This window comes from Crocuta crocuta, unplaced genomic scaffold (genome assembly GCF_008692635.1).
Source record: "Crocuta crocuta isolate KB4526 unplaced genomic scaffold, BGI_CrCroc_1.0 scaffold133, whole genome shotgun sequence".
Classification (NCBI taxonomy): Eukaryota; Metazoa; Chordata; class Mammalia; order Carnivora; family Hyaenidae; genus Crocuta; species Crocuta crocuta.
Genome location: NW_027529438.1, coordinates 6,041,685 through 6,064,063, shown reverse-complemented (window position 1 = coordinate 6,064,063; position 22,379 = coordinate 6,041,685). Strand labels below are relative to the sequence as shown.

The window sequence follows — 22,379 nt, the reverse complement described above, 5'->3', positions numbered from 1 at the left end:
CCTTGCTTGGTTCACTCCCTAACATGGACACTGTCCTGTAGAATCTGTGGTGGACACACAGTCCTGCGTATTACACTTTGCACCTGCAATATCTCATGCACAGACATTCTCAAGGGTAAGTAAAGGTATAATGAATTCACATGGTTGTCAGGTAGGAGTTTGAATACAGGCCCTGTAACTAAGTATGTGATGCTGGGTAAGTTACATTACCTTCCTCGGCCTCAATGTCCTCATCTGTAAAAATGGTTGTAACTTCATTGTTTCACATGGCTTACTAAACAGAACCATGCATGTAAAGAATATAACACAGTACCTGGATCATAATGATCTTCCCATAAATGTTAGCTGCTGTCCTTAATAACGTGCTAAGCAAAGTGATATTGGCTTTTAGTTTGGGGAGAGGTTAATCCCAGGGGAGAATCAGAGGCTTTGAGGTTTCTCTGGAGAATCAGATGTTTCATGCCTAAGATGGTATTTGAATTAGTTTCTCACAGATGGGTAAATTTTAAATGCAGTCGGTGGGAAGAAAGTATATGCTAAAAGAGAAAATAGGGTAACTAAAGTCTCAATGGCAAGGCAATCTAGGCCTGTTTCAGACAGACTGAAAATGTGTCACCAGTGGTGTTGAAAAGTTGGTTTGGGTGAAGACATTTTTTGCGAACAGCAGTTTCAACACCTTGCTTCACGCTTGTTGGGATGAGCACTGGGTGTTATATGGAAACCAACTTGACAATAAACTATGAAAGAGACAAAAAAGGGGAAAAAAAGGAAAAAAACCCACCTTGCTTCAGGCTTGATGCCTTGGGCAGTGGGAGAGAGGATACAGCAAACCTCTGAGCAGAGAGCTGACTGGCATCTGGAAACTGATTTAGGAAAATTAATTCCGTAGCAGAGAGGATGACAGATCTCGGCAGAGAGAAAAAAGAGGCAAAGAGGTTAGTAAGAAATCCATCGTCATCACTCTAAAGAAAGGTGTGGAGACCAGAACATGGATAGTGGGGCTGGAAGCTGAAGAAAATTACAAAACATTAGAGGTTTTGAAAATGCAGGATTCGGGGCACCTGGGTGGCTCAGTCAGTTAAGCTTCCGACTTTGGCTCAGGTCATGATCTCACAGTTTGTGGGTTCGAGCCCCACATCAAGCTCTGTGCTGACAGCCAGCTCAGAGCCTGGAGCCTATTTCAGATTCTGTGTCTCCCTCTCTCTCTGACCCTCCCCTGCTCACACTGTCTCTATCTCTCTCTCAAAAATAAACGAAACATTAAAAAAAAAGAAAGAAAGAAAGAAAATGCAGGATTCACATAACTCTGCAATGAATGAGCAGTGGGGCAAGAGTTGAGAGAAACTTATGATGGGTTTTTGTTTTTGTTTTTTTCAAACAGGAATCCATATTTTCCCATGTTCTCAAGGGAGAAACACAGACTCTATTTAGAACTTTGTGGAAACTAAATTTGGGAGGAAGGGAGCCAGATCCCAGAGAAGAGAACAGATTGGGGAGAGATAGGCAAGTTAGTCAGATGGTAGAAAGGCCTGGGTCATTGGAGCGAAGTTGTGTACTCTCGTATCCTTTTCCCCATTGCACTGAGGCTGTCTGAGCAAATTCATTTCCAAAATCTCTTCAGTCCATTTAGCATGGCATTCCCTAAATGTGTACCAAGCAGTGGTGGGTAAAGATGTTCCAAGAATTACTAAGTAATACTCAAAAGTCCTGCTGACTTCCAAATGTAGTAGTCTTACATTTATATAAAAATCACATGGGAGAGGGAGAATTGTTCAGAATAGATGTTCCTGGGAGCAGCCCGACAGATGTACGCAATTGATCTGGGATGAGGACAGGCACAAATAGTTTACAAAATCTCTTAGGTGATTCAAATTCTCTCCTTTAGTTACAAAAGTGACCATGTGCTTCTTACAAAGAATAAATCATCCTTCCAGGCATGCACATGCATGCGTGCGCACACACACACACACACACACACACACACACAGCAAAGCAGAGGCCCCTCTGATGTGAACATGATCACATATGCCCAACTCATGGTTATTTAGGAACCCATTGAGACTGAAGGGTCTGGAATCTGACTTCCTAAGGTAAAAGCCTAGTTCTGCCATGTTTTACACATGTGACTGAGAGCAAGCTTCTCTCCCTTTCTGTGCCTCCGTTTCCCAGCCACAGAATGGAATGATAGTAGCATCTGCTTTCTATGGCTCTTTTGGTGAAGACTGATATAAAGTTTTCAGAACAGAGCCTGCCACACTCACAGAGCACTCAGTATAGCCATCTGTTATTGTCTGGAGCTTCTAGATAGCATCGCTTGAGGCCACCTTCCTTGTCCCCCACTGATGTTGGTGAAAGCAGGGACCAGCAGTGTCCTGCATCTTGCAAGCCATGATGTAACTGGACAAACAGGAATAAAGGGCTGTTGCTTGGCACACGTCTGACTGGAGAAAGGAGGAACCCGGATCCTGGGCCTTGAGAGGATTACAGATTGGGAAACTGGCCTGGAAACAGACATCTGACATCTTTCCAGTCAAATGTCTGGTGTCAGAAAGGTCCATTGAAAGTAAAGGGGGACATTCTTTTTGGGAGTAGAAGAGTTATGGAGACACATTGAGCAGTAGGGATCATGAAAAAAAAAAAAAANCCAGCAGGCATGTAGCCACAGGGCTGGGGCTCAGAAACAGGCTCCAGCCTATAGATTGTAAAGAAAAGAATTAATAGGAATAAGTCAGGGATTCCAGTTTACAGTAAGTGACCAGAAAGTTAAGAAAATTAAGAAAAGATGAGTACTGGGGTATCTGGGTGGCTCAGTTGGTTAAGCATCTGACTTTGGCTTAGGTCATGATCTTACAGTTCATGAGTTTGAGCCCCGCATTGGGCTCTGTGCTGGCAGCTCTTTCTCTGTCTCTGTCTCTGTCTCTCTCTCCCTCTCCTCTCTCTGTCTCTCTCTCAAATAAATAAAATGTTAAAATATTTTTAAAAAAAGAAAAGAAAAGATGAGTATCAGTTTGGAGGAACTTAAACCCAAATCACAAGAGACATTTGATATAAGTTCTAATTATTAAAAGCTGAGAATCTACAGGGATGTCTGAGGCTCAGTCGGTTAAGCGTCCGGCTTTGGCTCAGGTCATGATCTCACGGTTTCTGGGTTCGAGCCCCGCGTCGGGCTCTGTGCTCACAGCAAGCTCGGAGCCTGGAGCCTCTTTGGATTCTGCGTCTCCCTCTTTCTGTCCCTCTCCTGCTCATGCTGTCCCTCTCTCTCAAAAATAAATAAAACATAAAAAACTTTTGAGTATTTACAGACCCAACAAAATTATGTATTCTGCTTCCTCCATTTCCATTTTTATTTGTGTGCCTAGGGGGTCAGAATCTGACTTTGGAGGGAGCTGTATGTGACTCTGACAGCATCACCTTCTTATATTTTTGCTGATTCTTCAGATAAATATTATCTTCTCTGACCTCAATATTACCAATACCTTTTATAAAATGCTAACAGTCCTTTGCCTTAAAGAGCATTTCTTGATCCATCACATGCCTAATAATCTGATTTAGGCCTGGCAGATACTTGGCAGGGGTCAGGATGAGAATGGAACCATATTCATCTTTGCCTTTGGTCATGACAAGCACACATTTGCTAGATTCTCCATACTTCTTGGTAAGTGTGATATTAACGATACTGGTTTTTGATGGTCTATTGAGCTAGGTTTTTTTTTTTTTCAGCTGCAGTCATTCTTGGTAACTCATAATTAAGTGTTTTTGCAAATACTTTTTGATTTTTATGTTCAGTAGTATCCAAATGCTTAAGCAAAAATCAGTAAAAATGCTTACACATTATTAGCAGCAAAGATAGCTTTTTAGTTTTAACCAAAGATTCATTTAAATTTAAATGGTTCCTGGGATGGAATTTGTCCCTGACTGAGGAAGGACTGACTTTTGGGCAAAGGATGACTTGAAACAAGGTGATAATCAGGTGGCAGTATCCAGGGGTCTGCAGTGGACGCTGTTCAAGACACCAGCTGTTCCGTACAAGGTTCATGTGACCTAAGAATTCTCTCCAGCAAACGACACCATCGACTTTTACACGTCTGGACAGACCATCAGCTTTGACTTAACATCCTTTGGAGACAGCACCCCCTCTTTTTTTCTTAATTCTGCATTTTGTAAACAATTCTAGTAACTCTTACTTTAAAGGGAGTCAGAAGGAAATCAAAACTAATATTCTCTTCATCATATTAAAATGTAAGAGCAAATGTGAGGACACAGAGCACAAAAGGGAGCCCCATTCTGCCACGATCTCACCATTCTGAGACGAATGATATCCTCTTTCATGGAGAAGTATGGAAAAGGGACAGATGAAGAGGAAAACAGGTGCTGGCTTCTTCTTTTTCTACAGACTAAGACATGGGGGTTCTCCAGAATGTCATTCTTTGTTTCCAAACGCAAGAATTCTATTTATCTATGTATTTTGAGAAATACAGAGAGAGTGAGGGGGAGAGGAACAGAGAGAATCCCAAGCAGGCTTACTGCTGTCACCATAGAGCCCAACTCACAGCTCAAACTCACATAACTGTGAGATCATGACCTGAGCCAAAACCAAATCCGACGCTTAAGCGACAGAGCCACCCAGTTTCCCCCCAAAGGTAAGAATTTATACACATTCCAAAACTCAAGAGAAGCTGTTTGTAACTCATCTTGGACCTTATCCATTCTGCCATGACTCTTGTTTGCAGTGTAATCACCTGCCCGTGTTTAGATGTCTGTGCGATTCTCAGAAATACAGAAGCTCATGTGTGTCAGTAACATTTTACTTCACATTGAGGAAAGCACTTGTTGGGATGAGCACTGGGTGTTGTATGGAAGCCAAACTGACAATAAATTATATTAAATAAATAAATAAATACTTAAAAATGAAATTTTTTACAAAAGGAAATATTTTATTCTATAATCAGAACAAAACAACATTATAAAGATGTGTAGAACTCAACAAAAAAATTGAGACCCTGAGTAGTCACTGGTTGCATATGAAGTAAGCCTGTGATGCCTCCTCTCCTCCAACTCTCTTAATGTCTTATATCCCCCAAGCTTGAGATTTTTCCAGGTGCTCTAATAAGTGTAACACACACACACACACACACACACACACACACACACACGACTATCTCCCTCCCCCCATACTTGCTTGTTTCCTTCCTCCCCCAGTACTTCCCACCACACCAAGATTTTCTATGACCCAGAAAAAGATGCTTATCAGTTGCCAAAGTAGGAATTGGTAAAGCCCACATAGTCATAACCAGCAAGGTGGCTTCGGCCTCGTGGGTCCACATATTCTTGCATATGTGATGCACAGAACTGCACTTGTTCTGGGGTTAGGGCCTGAAATGAAAAAGAGATACCATCCTAGGGATGAACAATAGCTGACTCCTGGGGTTGGCAATATGCCCTGAACCCAGGGGCCCCAGAGACTTAGAAGCAGCAGCCAGCCCCATGCCCACCGCATACCTTCTCTGAAATCTCCAATTTCTTGTGAGTTGAACCAGCCCATCTTTTCAACCAGCCCTGACCCCAAGGCTCTCATCTCACTCGGACCACATGCTTTATCCCATTCCATAAACTTGGGTTATTAAAGACATGGGATAAGAAATAGCCTTAAAAATTGAGTTTCGGGTTTGGAATTGACTGTTACAGCCCTTAGAGGATGACCCTAAATTTTCAAGCTGGGACAAGACAAAATGAAGGGTAAATAAAGCAAATGTCAACTTGTCCAGTACAGTGTCTGCCTCAAGGGAAAAAAAAAGGTGGGTGGGGGAAGGTAGTTGCCAATGGGAGGCCACCAGGCCCGAGGTAAGCAAGCCCTGGGTTAGAATGATAGCATAGTGACCGTGCCTACAACTGCAATCTGACCTGCTTCATGTCCTCTTTGGTAATATAGGCCTTGCCCTCCGCCAGGGCTTGGAAGGCATTCTCTATTTCATCGCTGGACTTGATGTTCTCTGACTCCTTGTCGATCAGGAATGAGGTGTAGTCCTCCAGGGAGATGTAGCCCTTCCTGTGGGAGAAATGGGCTCAGCTCTCTGAGGATGTGGACTGCGATCTCTATTTTGACCCTACTCCCCACACCCTTGCAGCTAAGTAAATGCTGCTTCCCTGGCCCCAGCCTCTGCTCCCAGGTGAGTTTTCTGGCTGGATGCTCCTCACAGTCTGCAACTCTCCATCAGCCCCAGTCCCCAGGCACTTCAAGGTTTTCAAGTTGAATTGAAGGCCTCAATTTCTGGTTTTATGGCATCCTTGACATTAGAAAGAACTAGCGCCTCCATGACTGTCTCCACCCCCACGTGCACACAATCCCATCCCCACCAGTTGGGCTCCGAAACATTTGGGTCTCCTTAGGACTTTACATGGAAAGATTCTTCTCTCAAGGTCCATTCTCAGAGTCAGCTGAAATTCATAGATCAAATGTAAAAAGCAGGAATCGAGCAAATTGCAAAGGCTGTGCCTGAGTTTGAGTCAGTGCCATGCACTTCTGAGCTAATGCTACAAAGGCACCAAAAGCTGCCCAGTTCATGTATATATGGTTGTATCTTCCTATTCCCAACTGGGTTAATGGTCATGCTTTATGGATCATCTTATTCTCTATGCTGGTTCCTCCAAGCCCCATCCCTTTGGTCTCCTTCCTACCTCCCTGGATCGACAACATCCAGGAACTTCTCAAACTTGGGCTCAGGTTCATCATCCTCCACCATGGGCAAGAAGTAGTTGAGTCCTCTCAGGCAGGACCGGAAATCTTTGTGACTCAAGCGCCCTGTCAAATTCTCATCAAAATGTCTGAAAAACAAAAACATCTTATCAAGTTTCATAGAGAACCAGATAAGAAGGGAAAAGAACAGTTCTTGTTGGATTGGCTGAGGCTTTAACATGTCAGAGGGCATCAGAGGACTGAGTGGAGAACCTGCCTGTGTTTCTGCATGATTTTTAACCCAGTAGATGGAGCAAAGACAGTAAAATGTGAAACATGAGAGAAATGTATTTTCTAAAGTCAAGGAATTCTCAGAGACATATTAAAAGCCATGACATCAAGCTAATTAATACAACTACATCTTCATTTATGATCTTACCAAGCCACACTGAGGAGAAAAATTAGTTATGTGGAGATTCACTCTGAATGGGTTGGAAAACAAAGAACAGATCGACTATGAAGATCTACTCACTTATAGGTTGTGCTAAACTCCTTCAATGTCTCCTCACTCACACCTATGGTGTCTCTGAAAGGAAAAAAAATGGATTAACTCATGAAATAAAACAGAAAAACATCAGAAGACTTGCCATGTGGAATGGAGAGGGATGTCCGCGGATAATACGCTACTCAGATCATCTAGTTCAGGGCTTGGCAAACTATGACCCATGGGCCAAATCTAGTCTTCCATTTGCGTTTGTAGAGTTTAATGGGCTATGGGTGGTATTCATCTCTTTACAGGGTTGGAAATAATTAAAAGAAGAAGTGTTTCATTCAACATAAAAGTTGCATGAAATTCAAATTTCAGTGTCCATACATAGAATTTTATTGGGATATAGACACACTCCTGAACTTGTGGGTTATTAATAGCCCTTTCTCTCTACAACAGCATAGTGAGTAGTTACAACAGAGACCGCATGGCTCTCCGAGGCTGACACATTTATAATCAGTCTGTTTACAGGGAAAGTTTGCCAATCCCTGATCTAGAGATTATGCTGTCATTATCATCGAGACCAAAAGCTGCTTTGATGTAATTAATTTATGTAGAAAAACAAATGAATTCTGCTCTTCTGGCTCTCCACCTTGAATGTTTCTTGCATTCTAGACGTCTGAGACAGACTTGTATAAAAGGGATTGCTTCCTGAAGAGATCACATAAGACGAAAGAACTCTAAGAGCCAGATGGTGAGTAGCTTCCGGGGGATGGGGCTCTGTCTCCTGTCTCAAAATAGATTCCCATAGAAAGAGAAATAGTCATTCTGGGAGCAAGAGAGAGAGAGAAAGAGAATATTGATTCTGAAGATGGTGTGTGTCCTATCTCTGAAGCAGCTCCTTTATACAGTACCCCAAACTCTAGCCCTTGGGGCTAAGTTCCTGACACCTAGTAACACCCACACCCTGTCCAGCCCTGGTCATGGGTCCACAGTACTTGGCTTGGATCTGTTGCTCCAGGTTGTGCTGCATCCGCATTCCCAGTTGGTGGAGCTGGTCCCACTGCTGGGCCAGCCCGATGGTGCTGTACTTGATGTCCAGGACCAGAGCCTCCTCTAAATTGTCTCCCAGATCCTCAATCTTGGTCAACTGGCGCTTCATGGCCTGAATCTCCTTCTGTTTCCGCTGGAGAAGACAGAGAAAAGGAAAGAGCAGTCACACAGGGTAGCTCCAAACCAAGGGATGGTAGAGCTGATGAGTTTGGGTTTCCTTTGATTGGTCCTTCTTAATTATTTTCAGGCATCTTCCTGTCCTCTGTGAAAAATGAACTACTCAGGAAATCCACTTCTGTATTCCTTGTTTATGCGATGGTGGGGAGGTTAAGTGATGCAATGTCTGTCATTCTGGACATCTCTAATATATAAATCTAAGAGTTAGTGGTTATGTGCTACAGGAGAAAGGACTAGCATTTCCAGGATGCCTGTGTGGCTGGCTCCCAGTCATCCATGCCACGAGTTATCCACACTGGGGATTGTGGCCAACTCACGTCTCCCTACAGATGCGTGGGCAGACTTCCCTAGGATTTGGCTTGTTGTCCCGGCACATTAAAGGCCATGCTTTCTCAACGGGAAGTAGTTCTCCTGACTTGGGGAGGAGTGGCTGGGTTCTGAGGTGAGGGTGGGTGGACATAATGTCTTACCTCGTACAGTGGTTTGCGGCCCTCCAGTGATCACTGGTACCTGACAACATCTGGCTCTTTATTACTGAAGTTCTCTCATTAGGGAGTAATTAGATTTAATTAATTAAGTGTTCCCCTTGAAGTGGGGCTTCACTCAACTGTTGAGAGCTGCTCTAATTCAATTGTATTGTCTGCCCATGTCAAATGATAACAGTAATTGGGGAATGCTGCAATTGTAGGCTAGGAGTTTCTGCATCTGTTATTATTCTTTTTTTTTTTTTTTAGTTTATTTTTGAGAGAGAGAGAGACGGGGAGAGAGAGAGAGAGAGAGAGAGAGAGAGGACATGCACGTGGGTGCGCAGGCATGCACAGGCCCCGGGGAGGAGCAGAGAGGATGTGAAGGATCTGATGGGGACAGAGGATCTGAAGTGGGCTCCATGCTGACAGCAGACATCCCCACACAGCGCTCAGACCCACAAACCTCGAACCTTGAGATCATGACCTGAGCTGAAGTCAGACGCTTAACTGACAGCCATTCAGGTGCCCCCGTTCTCATTCTTAATCATCACAATGACCCTATGATGTAGGCATTATGAACTCCATGTATAGCTACAGAAATTCAGGTTCAGACATTGAAACAAACTGATGTCCTTGTCCATGAAGTGGCAGTCAATGGTTACAATGCAAATTGCTGGCAGGGTTGGGGCTAGAACCTCAAGCTCTTGACATCCAGGCCCAGGAGTTTACCTAAAAGTACTACTGGTTCTCCTTGCACTCCTTGTAATTTCCGGCAATATCCTCGGCTAATAAGCAAACATTACTTACTTTATTTGCTTCCAACTGGGATTCCAGGGTTCCTGTTTCTTTGAGCAAAGACCTAGTTATGAACCAGAGGAAAATGTTACTCATCATATCAGAGGTCAATATTTCACCCAGACAGACTGATTCGGACACACTACATTTCTCTACTTCTATATTTTATTGTATGGCCTCTTCAAAATGAATTCTCACAACAGATTTTCATGAAACCAAACCCTTCTGTCAATTAGCAAGTTGCTGGACAGATGAGAAGAAAAGGAAGGTCTGTTCTCATTCTTCTGTGCCTTACAGAAGGCTGCCACCCCCTTCCTGCTGCCCCCCCACCCTCATTCTTACTCTTGAATACACCCTTAACCTAACGAAGGTAAGTCTCCCCCTAGTGGGGTGCAGGGCAGGATGCTTTACCCTGTGCTTCTCTTCCCACCCCATGCTTCCCCTAAGGTGTCATCTCAGTCTGATGGTGATGATGACACAGATGTCCCATGCTAAGTCCTCCTGAAGTGACTGTTCAAGAGTCATATAATAAAACAAACACGGTAACATAAAATACTGACCCATCCAGAAAATAAGCCCTGGGCGTGGAGGTCAGGAGCAGGAATCAGAAGAGATAAAAGAGAAATCACAAGTTAACATGGATTACTTCAATGATCTTCTTTCCTCAGATCTATGATATATCTAAAGTCCTCTGTAACCAGTGTTTTGCACCGTCCCCAGAGTCTCTCCCACTCAGAAGAGCTCAGAGCCTCAATTCAGCTCCTCGTGTCCTAGGATGAAGAGCTGTCAGCTGTCAGATGTCAGATGACTGTGCTAGGTGTCAGGCCCTTGCTGCTGGGGGGTGGGACATTGGTGGTAAGGACCACATCAGAGGCAGAGGATGAAACATTTTGCTTCCTTTGCCTTCTGTCACATGAGTTTTGGTTATGACGCAGGATTTCTTTTGGCTCACTGTCTGGGCTTTCCTTGTTGTGTTTGTGGGAGCTGTATATATCATGGATTGTATAAACCACCACTTTGACCACATTTATGACCCACCTGCTGGATATGGCCTACAAACTTTGACATTTATTCTAACGTGTTACACCTTCTAAGTCTCTTCTTTTCCAGGTCATTTGCCCTGGAAGATGCGACAAATGTTATTTTCACCTATAGGACATTCTGCATTTAATAAAAGCAGTCAGCTCTTATTATCTCACTGATTTTCACCACGATTTTGTTTCGTTTTGTTTTTTAGCAATGGGGCAGCCTGAGAGCTTCATAGCAGGTGTTCACAGTAGGCTCTGCCTTTGGTCGTGCCCATAAATATATATGTGACCTGGAGCAAATAAACTTGTCTACAGATCTTCTTCCCACACTTGGAGCCAGAGCTTATCAAATCTGCTCTGTACAAATTTCAAGGTCACTCTGAGAGTTGAGGGAGGTAATGGATATAGAAGCACTTTGTAAAGTGCAAACATAAGGGACTGCTATGATTTTTAGACTTTAGTTACAGGTAACAGGGGAAAATGAGATCATCAAGGAGAGAACATGGAAGGATATGAAATTCTCATTTCCTGATTTTGCAAGGACTGATTTAGAAAACCATCAATTCCAAATGAAAAGCACAGACAGGATCTGGTGATTCTAAAACAACACACACGCTGTAGGACCCCCTCCTGCTCCCCTCAGATACACATTTCGCCGCCCTGGCGACACAGGGATCATGGGTTTGGGGGCGGCACCATGCACCTGGTCTCCAAGATCCACTGAAGGAAGGCGCTGGCATTCTGCTCAAACTCCTGGCACATCTCAAAGTTCTTGACCTGTCTCTCCTCTTCCTTTTGCAGCTCCTGCTCCCGTTCCTAAACTCCAAATCACAGAGAGTGGTGTGAACATTGAAGATCTTTCTTTGTAGTAAAATAGCTGGTGTCTAGCTATTCTCAGCTGTACATCCCCTCTCCCCCTGATCTAACAGAACATGTGCTCTGTGCTCCTATGTCATCCCGCCCACCTCTTCTCGCCTCCGAAGAGGAAGGAAGCTCCCATCATGCCCTGTAAGTACTTGCAGGACATCTTTAAGACCAAGCCCAGTGACAAATAAGCTAGTAATAAAGGCAAATCATCTCTCTTATTTTTTTTTGTCTGGTGAAATTTTCATTTAAATGAACATAAAAGCAGCCTTTTAAGGGAAAGCAGTCTTTTTTTAGGGAAAGGAAGTAATGAGAGTTGCCATCTAAAATTGGTGATATTTTCGTGAAATTTCTCTGTTGAGCTTTTTAATATTTTCCATAGTTTCTATGATGAATATCATTATAGACAAACAAAAACTAAATACAAACACATAAAAAAGGCACTTTGGAGATATGTATAAAATGAGTGCCTTGGATGGGGAAATTCTGTAGACTGTGGGCATATATACGAGTCTTGCGAACTTTTCATAGCCCATTTTTACAGCCACCTCCTGGAGCTTGTGTTTGCTTCCATGAGTCACTGCTCAAAACCCAGAAGCATGAGGGTGTCTGAGTGTAGGGCTATACCTTACTGTGAACATATTTCCAAAACTTTCTTAGACAGATTCCATTCATGACTGCTGTCCCAACGTGGTTATTAATAGTGTCCTTTCTTTCTCAAAAGGCCCCCCAACGTATATAATAAATTAGGTGGTCACGCTCACCCCAGTGAAAGGAAGTCTCTGCCGGGTGCTGTTACCTTGATGATGTCATGTAGGTGCCTCCAGACCTTCTCTAGCACCTCCATCGTCAACCAGGTATAAGGGCTGGAGGGCACATCTAAGGCCTTAATCTTCTGGTCTAGCTCCAGCAAATGGTTGAAGTCGGACTGGACCCCCACCAAGGAGGCCAGGAAGACCTCCTGGTCCTTCTGCAGCTGCCGAATCTCGTTCAGGGAGACACAGTGCACAGGCTCTGACAGGTCCTCCTCGGCATTCTCACACCAGTGGTTGAAAGCAGAAGCTTTGTGTGCAAATTCCATGAACAGCTCCTCAGCCTGCAGAGGAAAAAGTTACCTCCATCTTGCCCGGTAAAGCCTCTCGGCCAAAGAGAAAACTGAGGCTATAAAAAAGAAAAGTGGTCATCTTCAACTATTATGAGGGTCAGCACGGCAGGACGGCAGCACTGAAAGCGCCGAGGACCATGTGCTCAGCAGGCAGGCGGGCGAATTTGAGGCTGGAGCCCCGGTGTGAGACTAGTCAAGGCCTCCGTCCTCTACGAGTAAGGAGGCTGACGGACTCTTAGAGTTGTCTTAAATACAAGAGTCCAATAGAAGCAGGGGCCATTTTCAGGCATAGGATTTCATGATTTCTTACTCTGAAGGCTGTCTTCCAGTTCTACTTGGCACACAGGAAACATGCACACATCAGTGTTAAGTGAATGCACGGATGAACGTGTGAATAAGCAAATCATTTGTGGGATAAGCCAGTCTATCCACACCTCTCTGATGTCTCTTTGCCTGTACTGAGTTCTTTTCCTGCCTTCCTTCTAGAACTTGTTCAGGGCTCAGCTTATGCTTGAAGCCCCTGCTGAAACCCAGCTCTGCTGGGAGCTGCACTGGCCTCACTGGATGACGGTCTCAGCGAGGAAATGGCAGTGTTTGCACAGCTCCTGCCATGAGAAATGAAAACTGGTATCTCCTTCTGCTACTACTGACTCATGTTGGAAATGAGCCTGAGGGTATTGACCAGGCCTCACAATATTCCAAATCAGACCGATATTCCCCACACAGATTCTTCGTAAGGAAAAGCATATTCCTGCCTCTTCAAAAGAGATTTTAGATGAAAGCACAGTGGATGATTGTCAAAAGGCTCCTCCTATGGGCCTTGCAGATCCAAGACGTAGATAATATAGGGGGTTCAGAACACAAGAGTTACAATTGAGCCTGGCTCTGAGACAAAGAGCCTAATTTAGAATTAAGGAACAGATAAGGGCGGAGCTTAAATTAATACTTAACACCTTTTCTAACTGGTGAAGTATGACAGTCCCTTCCCTAAGGCCTACTTTCCGCAAACACCCTCCCTTACACTGGCAGCTGGGATGAGGATAGATAAGAGTAGCTACAACATGACCCAAAAAAGAGGCCGACACGTTTAAGGCCTCCATGGTGTTTACACATTCAGCATCAAGTCCAAAAAGCTTCCACAAACAATTTATTAACCAGCTCAAAACCATTCGTCCTCTTGTGAGTCAGACAGAATGACTCCTAGCCTGTCTATATACAACTTAACCTACGTCCTAATCCTAGCGTTATTAACTTAGAACAAATATGTATGTCATATTGTTTTTCACTAAGAACATCCTGTTATTTCCTTAGTTGTAAGATTTACTCAACCTCACTATGATTGGGGTAATTCTGCAAGAATACTTCCAAAAAACCCGTTTTTGTACACTTTTCAAAGTAACTTATCACAAAGAGTAAAATTCCTTTTTCTGATGCCATGTTATCATTTGACCAATAAATAAAGACACCAAAACTGACAGTGTGGAGATGCCTGCCTGGTGATCAGGAAGAATCTCAGGGCTCTCTCACTCTCTCTCGCCGACACCATCCATCCTTCATGGACCCCTGGACTGGCTGGAGCGAGTCTCCAGCACAGCTCCCACCCTCTGATCTGTACCCTTACTCCTACATCATGTCTGGAGTTCTCCATATGCTCTCATGACTCCAAATTGTCTGAATCTCTGAACAAGAGAAATAGTATGGACTGTTCCAAACACTGGGTGATCAAAAGTAGTTTTAGATTTAAAAGATATCATAGATTTGGGGCACCGGGGTGGCTCATTCAGTTGAGCATCTGACTCTTGATGTCAGGTCAGATCATGGTCTCGCATTGTGGGATTGAGCCCCACATCGGGCTCTGTGCTGACAGAGTGGAGCCTGCTTGGGATTCTCTCTCTCTCTCCCTCTGTCCCTCTCCCATACTCTCTCTCTCACTTTCCCTCTAAAATAATTACATACATACATACATACTCAGCAGTTTATACTTCCCAAGAGATTTATCTTAGGCAAATATGAAAATGAGGTTTCATCCCCAAATATGGAGGTTAAAGAGGAAAAAACTGGCCTAAATGGAAGAGGGTTTACAAAGGTTTTACACCATTACATCTTACCCTGTACTCACTTCGGTATTGTATATGCTAAAATAGACCAGTATGGAGAAATTGACATGGCCTCTATACAGGAAAGATACAAAAACCTATAAAATACTTCATATTACTTTTGGAATATTATGGATCAACTTGGTATTTTACAAAGATGTTATAATCAGAAAATAAAATAACAAATCTCTTTGCAGTTTGAAAATTAAGCAAAATAGAATCAGAATGTAAAGCATCTTTCTATCTCGAATGCATATATGTGTGTAAAGTTGCCCATGAACTGATTTGATTTTTCACTTGAGATTTATTTCTGTAGGTTCCATAGCAATAGAGTAATTAGCTAAGCATCCACACTGACTGATATTTGTCTGTGCGTTTGTTTCCTAATTCCCCTGCCTGCCTTAACTTGCTGCCCAGTACAATACTTCTTATGGTCTAGGAGTGCTCAGTAATTTCACTGGTCGTCCTGGCTTCCTTTTATTATTGGTATTTTTTATAACCAGCATCCAGTACCTTAGTGGCCACCATTAGAAAGAACATTGTCATCACTTATAACTACCTAGAACTTAGTGGTTTGCACTCCATTTTCAGATCCATTATCTCTGTTAATAGTCACAACAGACCAGCAGGAAACAGCGGTAACATGATCCAACTTCATAAATGGAGGAATCAAGGCTCAGAGATGTTAAGGGACATATACAAGGTCTCCCAGCTAAGAAAAGTCAACACAAGATGGGAACTCAAGTTTTACTTGTCGAGTGCTCCTTGTATCTGGATTAGAAAAAAGCCCAAGGACAGCCTTACCTCCTGCCTGCCAGTTTAGTGCTTCCAAACACTGGGACCTTCCACCCTTTGACCCACCTACCTCTTCTACTACATGTGCCTGGCTTCCCTCTCAAGTCAGCTGGATAAGTGACAGATCAGTCTTAAAACAAACAAACAAACAAACAAACAAACAAACAATCCCATCCTATCAATCTAAAAAAACCCACCCAATTACTTCTTGTTCAATAAGAATCCCTTCCTGATCCTTTCCATGCACTCACTCAAATGTCTCTAGATTACCCGAACACAGTTTCCAGTATCTATTTCTGGATTCCATGGCTAATATAATACACAGGTAGTGGACGCCTGATTATGGCTCTTTTTTCTTTTTAACCTTCTTTAGGGGCAGCTGCTTATCCAGCAAGTTCTGTCTGTGGGCTGCGGAGGCTTCCAGCAGCCCTTCCCAGCGCCGCAGCAGGGCAGCATGGCGCTCCTCAATGGCTTTGGTCTGGCTGTGCTGAGCGGCCACCAGCTGGTCCTTCAGGTCAGTTATCTCTGACAGCCTGTCTTCCTGGAAGCTATGTAGACTGGCATCCAATGTGTCCTGGAAAGACCCAGAGAGGAGCTGTGAGAGGAGAAACAAGGCAGATTCCCAGGGGCCAGTCACACCTGGGTTCTACCAGATCTTTTATCCTGGACAAGACAAGGTCTAGAGAGTGATGACCAAGCAGAAGGAAACATAACCTAGTGACTTACATGAATGTCTGTGGTTGAGAGTATGGCTGAGTTCTGGTGGATGTGTGTCTTATAATCAGAACTTAGGTTAGGTGTAAACTTAATATTAAGGGAATATTGGAGCATGGTATGATCTTCCATATTTCTTGAGTCAAAACTAAATGCTTCCTACAGCTCGCATCCTTTCTAAGACTCTGTTACATCCTCTGTTAGATTTTGTGCTCTGATTGGTAGCAGACAGTGCTCTCTCAGAGACCTTGGAGGTATACACACTGACAACAGACCTCTTGCAGGGCTTGGTTGTACGATGATTCATGTGTGAGCGCGTGTGCGTGCACACGTGTGTTGTTGATATCAGCATCGCAGAATTCTGGATACTGGACTTCCAGATTTGATAGGGTGGCTTGTATATGACTAATTCCCCCTTTGAGAGCAACTTTAGCTGCTGGATAAAAGTACAAAACATCAACTGTTTGAAAGAGATCAGAATGCAACTCAGGTAACTACACCTGAAGGGATCCAAATTCTAGAGAAGAGGAAGCAGAATTAAGGCCAGAGTAATAGTCTCTGCAACCTTTCCCTATGACGTGCCCCAGGTCAAGGGGTTGAGGGCAACACAGCTTCTCAGAGCTCTTGATAATCTCAGGAAGCAGAAGAGATGATTTTTGGGGAACTGGGAAGCCAGGGTGGGAAAAGAATTGCAGAAAAAAAGGTTCAATATTTTGCCCTTTTCCTCTCCAGGCGTCGATGGGTTCCTAAACTCTACCGGCCACGAGTCCTGGAAGCCAAGCAGAAAGAGTAGCAAAGAGTAAAAAATGCTAAGTAAGCTCCTAACTAATCTCCTAGAGCTGAGTTGAAAACACCAAAAGGGGAAGCCCCAGTGAAAGGCTTTTAGTTAAACCCTTGAAGGGCCTGAGGAGTAAGAGCCAATGAAAAAGGCAAGTCCTCAAAAAAAAAAAAAAGAAAAGAAAAAGAAATTATATCTCGAATTATTTCAGTTCCTGACCAAAAAGTAGGGGTTGGACGAGAGATGGAAGTGTTAAATTGTAAACGAGTAAATATTCATCAGTTACATTACTTTAAATGTAAATAGACTCAGGGCGCCTGGGTGGCCCAGTCAGTTAAGCATCTGACTTTGGCTCAGGTCATGATCTCGTGGTTCGTGAGTTCGAGCCCTGTGCCAGGCTCTGTGCTGACAGCTCAGAGCCTGGAGCCTGCTTTGGATTCTGTGCCTTCTTCTCTCTCTGTCCTCCCCCACTCACGCTCTGTCTCTGATTATCTCTCTCTTTCTAAAAAATAAATAAACATTAAAAAATTTTCAAATGTAAAGAGACTCACCCGTCCAATAAAATGATCAAATTAGATAAATAATGCTATCCCCACTGTGAAATTTATAGGAGATTCATCTAAAATATAAAGATACTCTGCACATCTATGTTTATTGCAAAATTGTTCGCATTAGCCAAGATTTGGAAACAACCTGAATGTCCGTCAACAAATAAACAGATAAAAAAGATGTAATGTGATGTGATGTGTATGTGTGTATAAAATGGAATATTATTCAGCCACGAGATGGAAAAAATCCTGCCATTTGTGACAATGTGGATGAAACTTGAGAGCATATGTTAAGTGAACTAAGTCAGATGGGGAAAGACAAACACTGCTTGATACTGCTCACAAGTAGAATCCAGAAGAGCTGAACTTCGAGAAACAGAGCAGACTGGTAGTTGCCATGGGCTGGAGGGTGGGGAAGATGGGAGGTACTGGTCATAGGATACAAGCTTCCAACTAAAAGATTGGCTAGTTCTGGGCATCTCATGTAGAACATGATGATTATAGCTAATAGTCTTGTATTAAATACTTAAAACTTAAGAGAGTAGATCTGAAATGTTCTCAGAAGGGGCAATTATGTGATAGGATGGAGGTCAGCTAGTGCTACAATGATGCAGAACGCTAATCATTTTGCATTCTGTACATGTATCAAATAAATAGCAAAAAATATAAAATATAAAACATAAATGTAAAAAAAAAAGAAAGAAAACAACCAAAGGATAGAAATAGATATAGACTGCAAACACTAAACAAACAAACAAACAAACAAAAAACACTGGTACTCTAGAATGTGAAAAAGAAGACTTTAAGTCAAGAAATGTTATTAGAAAGAACATTTCATAATTAAAAGTATTTCACTCATCAAGCAGACTTATAATTCTAAATGTCAACACAACCTTTAACTTAGGTTCAGAATGTACAGAAATAATGAAGTATTTAAACAACATGATTAACAACCAAAACCTGACAAGTAACAAAAACTTGCAAAATACACATTCTTTTCGACTGTACGTAGACTATTTACTGAAACAGACTATTTTCTAGATGTAAATCAAGCTTCTAAAATAATATGGAGTGTGTTTATAAAACAAAGCAGAATTAGACAAGATTTAAATGTCAAAAAAGATAGTAAGACAATTTCCAAATGTTTGGAAATTCAGCAAAATACACTATGGAATAAGCAATGGGTTAAATAAGAAATTAGAAATGACAGAAGCATTTTAACCGAGTGATAATAACAAAAGTAACATGTGAAATTGTGAGGTGCCGCTAAAGCTTTACTTAGAGGGAAATTCATATCCTTATATCAAAATATTAGAAAAGGAGAGTGGCTAAATATTTGACAATCTAAATATCCACCTCGAGAAATTTCTTTAAAGAAATAAGTTAATCCCAAGGAAAGTAAACGAAAATGAGAACGATATAAAAAGGTATTAATGGGGTATAATACAAAGACATAACAGAGAAAAAATGAAAAAACCAAAGTTGGTTCTCTGATAAAAAATGATGAGCACTGGAGCACCTGGGTGGCTCAGTCAGTTAAGTGTCCGACTTTGGCTCAGGTCATAATCTTGTGGTTCATTGGTTCGAGCCCCACGTTGGGCTCTGTGCTGACAGCTCAGAGCCTGGAGCCTGCTTCAGATTCTGTGTCTCCCTCTCTCTCTGATCCTCCCCTACTCACGCTGTCTCTCTCTCTCTCTCTCTCTCAGACATAAACAGAAAATATTAAAAAAAATTTTTTTAATGAGGAGCACCCAGCAGCCGCAGGACTGTGGGGAGGGAGAGAGAGAAAAAACTGGCAAATTACCAATATCAGGAAGAGAAAAAGGAACAACATTGCCGGTCCTGCAGTCAATAGAACCACAGAATTAGGGAATGGAATAATCCTAGTGTTGATCTTCCGTGCATGTGGGCTGTGACCCCACCGCACCTGCGCACAGGCAGCCCCATTCTCACCTGCTTTGCCAGGAGAGCAAGCGACGCGGCGAGGTCTGTACCATTCCCATTGGTCTTTAGACTTGCTTCCTTCTCAGCTAGAGAGCAAAGGCGATTAGTTAGAGGGGAAATATAGTTGCTCCTGAATCAGCTTTGGTAAGGAGAAAAGGAGTGTTCACTACAAGCCGTAGGAGAGCCTCTTGACCCTGCGAGTGAGTCATTTATTGGAATTTGGGAGCAGTGGGGGCCCATAGGTGGTCTCTCTGGACTTATGTGGTGTAGAACTGCCTGGAGCAGGGTTAGAACCAACACTTCTGGGTGATTTGGAAAACAAAGGAAAAAAGTAGTCAAACACACTATTTTCTTTAGAATGTTTTGCCATGACTCTGTCTTTCTGAATATCACACATGATATTCCCCAAATCCCCAAAAATGTGTTTTCTGGAATTCTGGTCCTCAGTCACGCCTCAGCACATTTTTGGGAGGGTGGGGTGGGGACGTGTGTGTGTGTGTGTGTGTGTGTGTGTGTGTGTGCACAGATGCATGCACATGTGAGTGTAACTGTGTCCAGAAAGGGTAGGAGTGGGTGATGAGGGACCATCTCTCTTCTCACTAGAAGTGAGAAAACCCCAGAATCTTTCTATCGATGGAATTTACCAGTATTTCTCACACCCAAGGACCTTGGTTCTCAAATGCCATACCTATCCAGGCCTCCACCACATCAGCCTTCCAGTTGAACTGCTGAAAGTCATAATCATCTTCCAGTTGCAACTTCCAAGCAGCTATTGCCTTAGTCAGAGAGGGAACTTTTTCATTCAGAGTCTGTATCTTGGTGGAAATCTGCTCAATGTGTTGACTTCTCTCCTGAGACCCCAAGATGGAGGGAAGTTAGGAACAGATATACATTGGTGGATGTTCAGGGCTAGAAATTGGAATTCTTTAGTATGATAAAAAAAAAAAAGGTAGTATCTCTGTCATGACAAATATGCAACTATTCTCCTCTGGGACCACTGCAGTTATTGTGTTATTGTATTTTTGATCCATGCTGGGAATGGTTATTTCCACTCTGGCATTTAGGAGATCTTCTCATGTGGGTCCCCATAAGTGTGACCTTCTTAGTTGGAATCCTCTCTGTTTGAGGTTCTTTGTAGAGTGCTTAGATCAGTGATGGTTTGTAAAAACAAGCATTTAAACCAAAGAATGATTCTCAAATTACAAACAGGGTTTCAGTGTGGTTCTCCTCCCTACAGGTGCACAAAGAAACTTCTTTACATTTTTACACAACTCTGTAACCAAAACACGTGATACCTATAAACGCCTTACAATGAGTAAGAGGGCCAACAAAGGATTTAAGGAAATCAGAAAGATATGCCTATAAGAACTTGATAGAAGCATTTCCAAAAAACAGGGACTGAATAGATGATTATTTGCTCAGAACAACAATAAGGTAGCTAGGAAGAGATTACTAAAAATCTGATGCATGATTTTAGCACTGCTCATGATTCAATATTTGGACCAATCCCTTTTGGAAAATGAACTTGGCCTGGAATGCCAGTTACTTACCTTATTCAAAATGTCTTCTCCTTGACCACACACATCTTGTACTCGGGTCTCATGGACAGCAAAGTCATTTTCCAGTGTTTCGTGCTTCTTTAGCAAGCTCTGTGGAAATGAGTTAGTGAGAATTGACACAGCCAAGCCTGGACAATCTAACCCCTCCCCCCCATATTTTCATTCCCATTGATGCTACCCACAGGGATGATTTGGCAACATTAGGGGAGCATCCACTTCTTCCTGCACAGAGCCACTAAATGCACTAAATTGCCCAAAAGGGCAATCCTACCAGAAAAGAAAGAAGTAAAAGAATACAGTGACACTGTTTCTAACTTACTATGGTGAACTTAAGCTTTTCTGGACTTTTGAATGAGAGTGTTGGTCAAGGTAATTCATATGGATTCCTCCATTTTGAAATGTATATATTCCATGAAATGTTGTATCTAGCAGAAAAATAAGAAGTATCATCCTATACTAGGAATGGATGTAAAAGCAGGTAAAGGGGACACTGAGCTGTTTTGAATCTCAGTCTTGAACTTCTCTGGGCCTAACTACTGCTGGTTGGAGAGGGAAAGGAGTGCAAGCAAAGCCCAGGAGTGGTATGTCTCCTCCTTCTTTGTATTCTCCCAAGTGTTCTCCAGACCAGCCAGCCCTGCCCACCGCCACCCTCCATCCACAAGGGCCTGGGTTGGATCAGGTCTCATGGCCTGGTCCTGTCCCAAAGGCACCCTGTCCACGTTTCCTTCTACATCGCATACTAACCCAGGCTACAGAAAGAAACGGATTTTGTGTAACTAATATACTTTTTAACTCCCACATTTTGAAAATAAAAGAATTTAGGATACAAGGTGTTCTTAGGCATTAAAATAAGATGGTTATTTCTTTAAATACAAGAAGGGCTACACGGTATTGGATGACTGTATTATATTTCATCTTTATGCAGAAACTATACATGGAGATTGGATACTGATCCACAAAATAAGATAGACTGATTTAGCCATGTTTCATACGTACATAATGCATGAAATAAAGTCTCTTTAACCTCATCTTCTGTTTCCAATCTCTTTTCTGTGTTCCCCCTTGGACACTTTGGACAGCTCAGGTGCCTCACATCTAATACTGTTTCCTTTAAGTAAATTCTAGGTGTCTCTCCTTCAAATATATTCCTAAGTCCTAAGTAGCCTCCTCAATGTTGTGTTAAAAGTTGACAAAGCCCGGGGTGCCTGGGTGGCTCAGTCGGTTGGGAATCCGACTTCGGCTCAAGAGATCTACGGTTCGTGGGTTTGAGCCCCGCATCGGGCTCTGTGCTGACAG

At 42.8% G+C, this 22,379-nt stretch overlaps 1 protein-coding gene across 1 annotated transcript in view; it reads right to left on the bottom strand.

Annotated features, from left to right (window-relative positions):
• Window positions 1-5,211: 5,211 nt before the first annotated feature.
• The window catches only part of SPTA1 (spectrin alpha, erythrocytic 1), a 63,617-nt gene continuing 46,449 nt past the window's right edge, over window positions 5,212-22,379 (bottom strand). The window contains exons 39-51 of the mRNA XM_077760033.1: window positions 21,075-21,173; window positions 20,213-20,375; window positions 19,534-19,610; window positions 15,905-16,114; window positions 12,344-12,640; window positions 11,384-11,496; window positions 10,213-10,230; window positions 9,665-9,716; window positions 8,159-8,346; window positions 7,206-7,259; window positions 6,676-6,822; window positions 5,902-6,046; window positions 5,212-5,373 (exon numbers count right to left, since the gene is read on the bottom strand). Of these exons, the coding sequence (XP_077616159.1) occupies window positions 5,248-5,373; window positions 5,902-6,046; window positions 6,676-6,822; window positions 7,206-7,259; window positions 8,159-8,346; window positions 9,665-9,716; window positions 10,213-10,230; window positions 11,384-11,496; window positions 12,344-12,640; window positions 15,905-16,114; window positions 19,534-19,610; window positions 20,213-20,375; window positions 21,075-21,173 (1,689 nt within the window). The 3' untranslated portion in view covers window positions 5,212-5,247. The remainder of the gene's footprint in view (window positions 5,374-5,901; window positions 6,047-6,675; window positions 6,823-7,205; window positions 7,260-8,158; window positions 8,347-9,664; window positions 9,717-10,212; window positions 10,231-11,383; window positions 11,497-12,343; window positions 12,641-15,904; window positions 16,115-19,533; window positions 19,611-20,212; window positions 20,376-21,074; window positions 21,174-22,379) is intronic.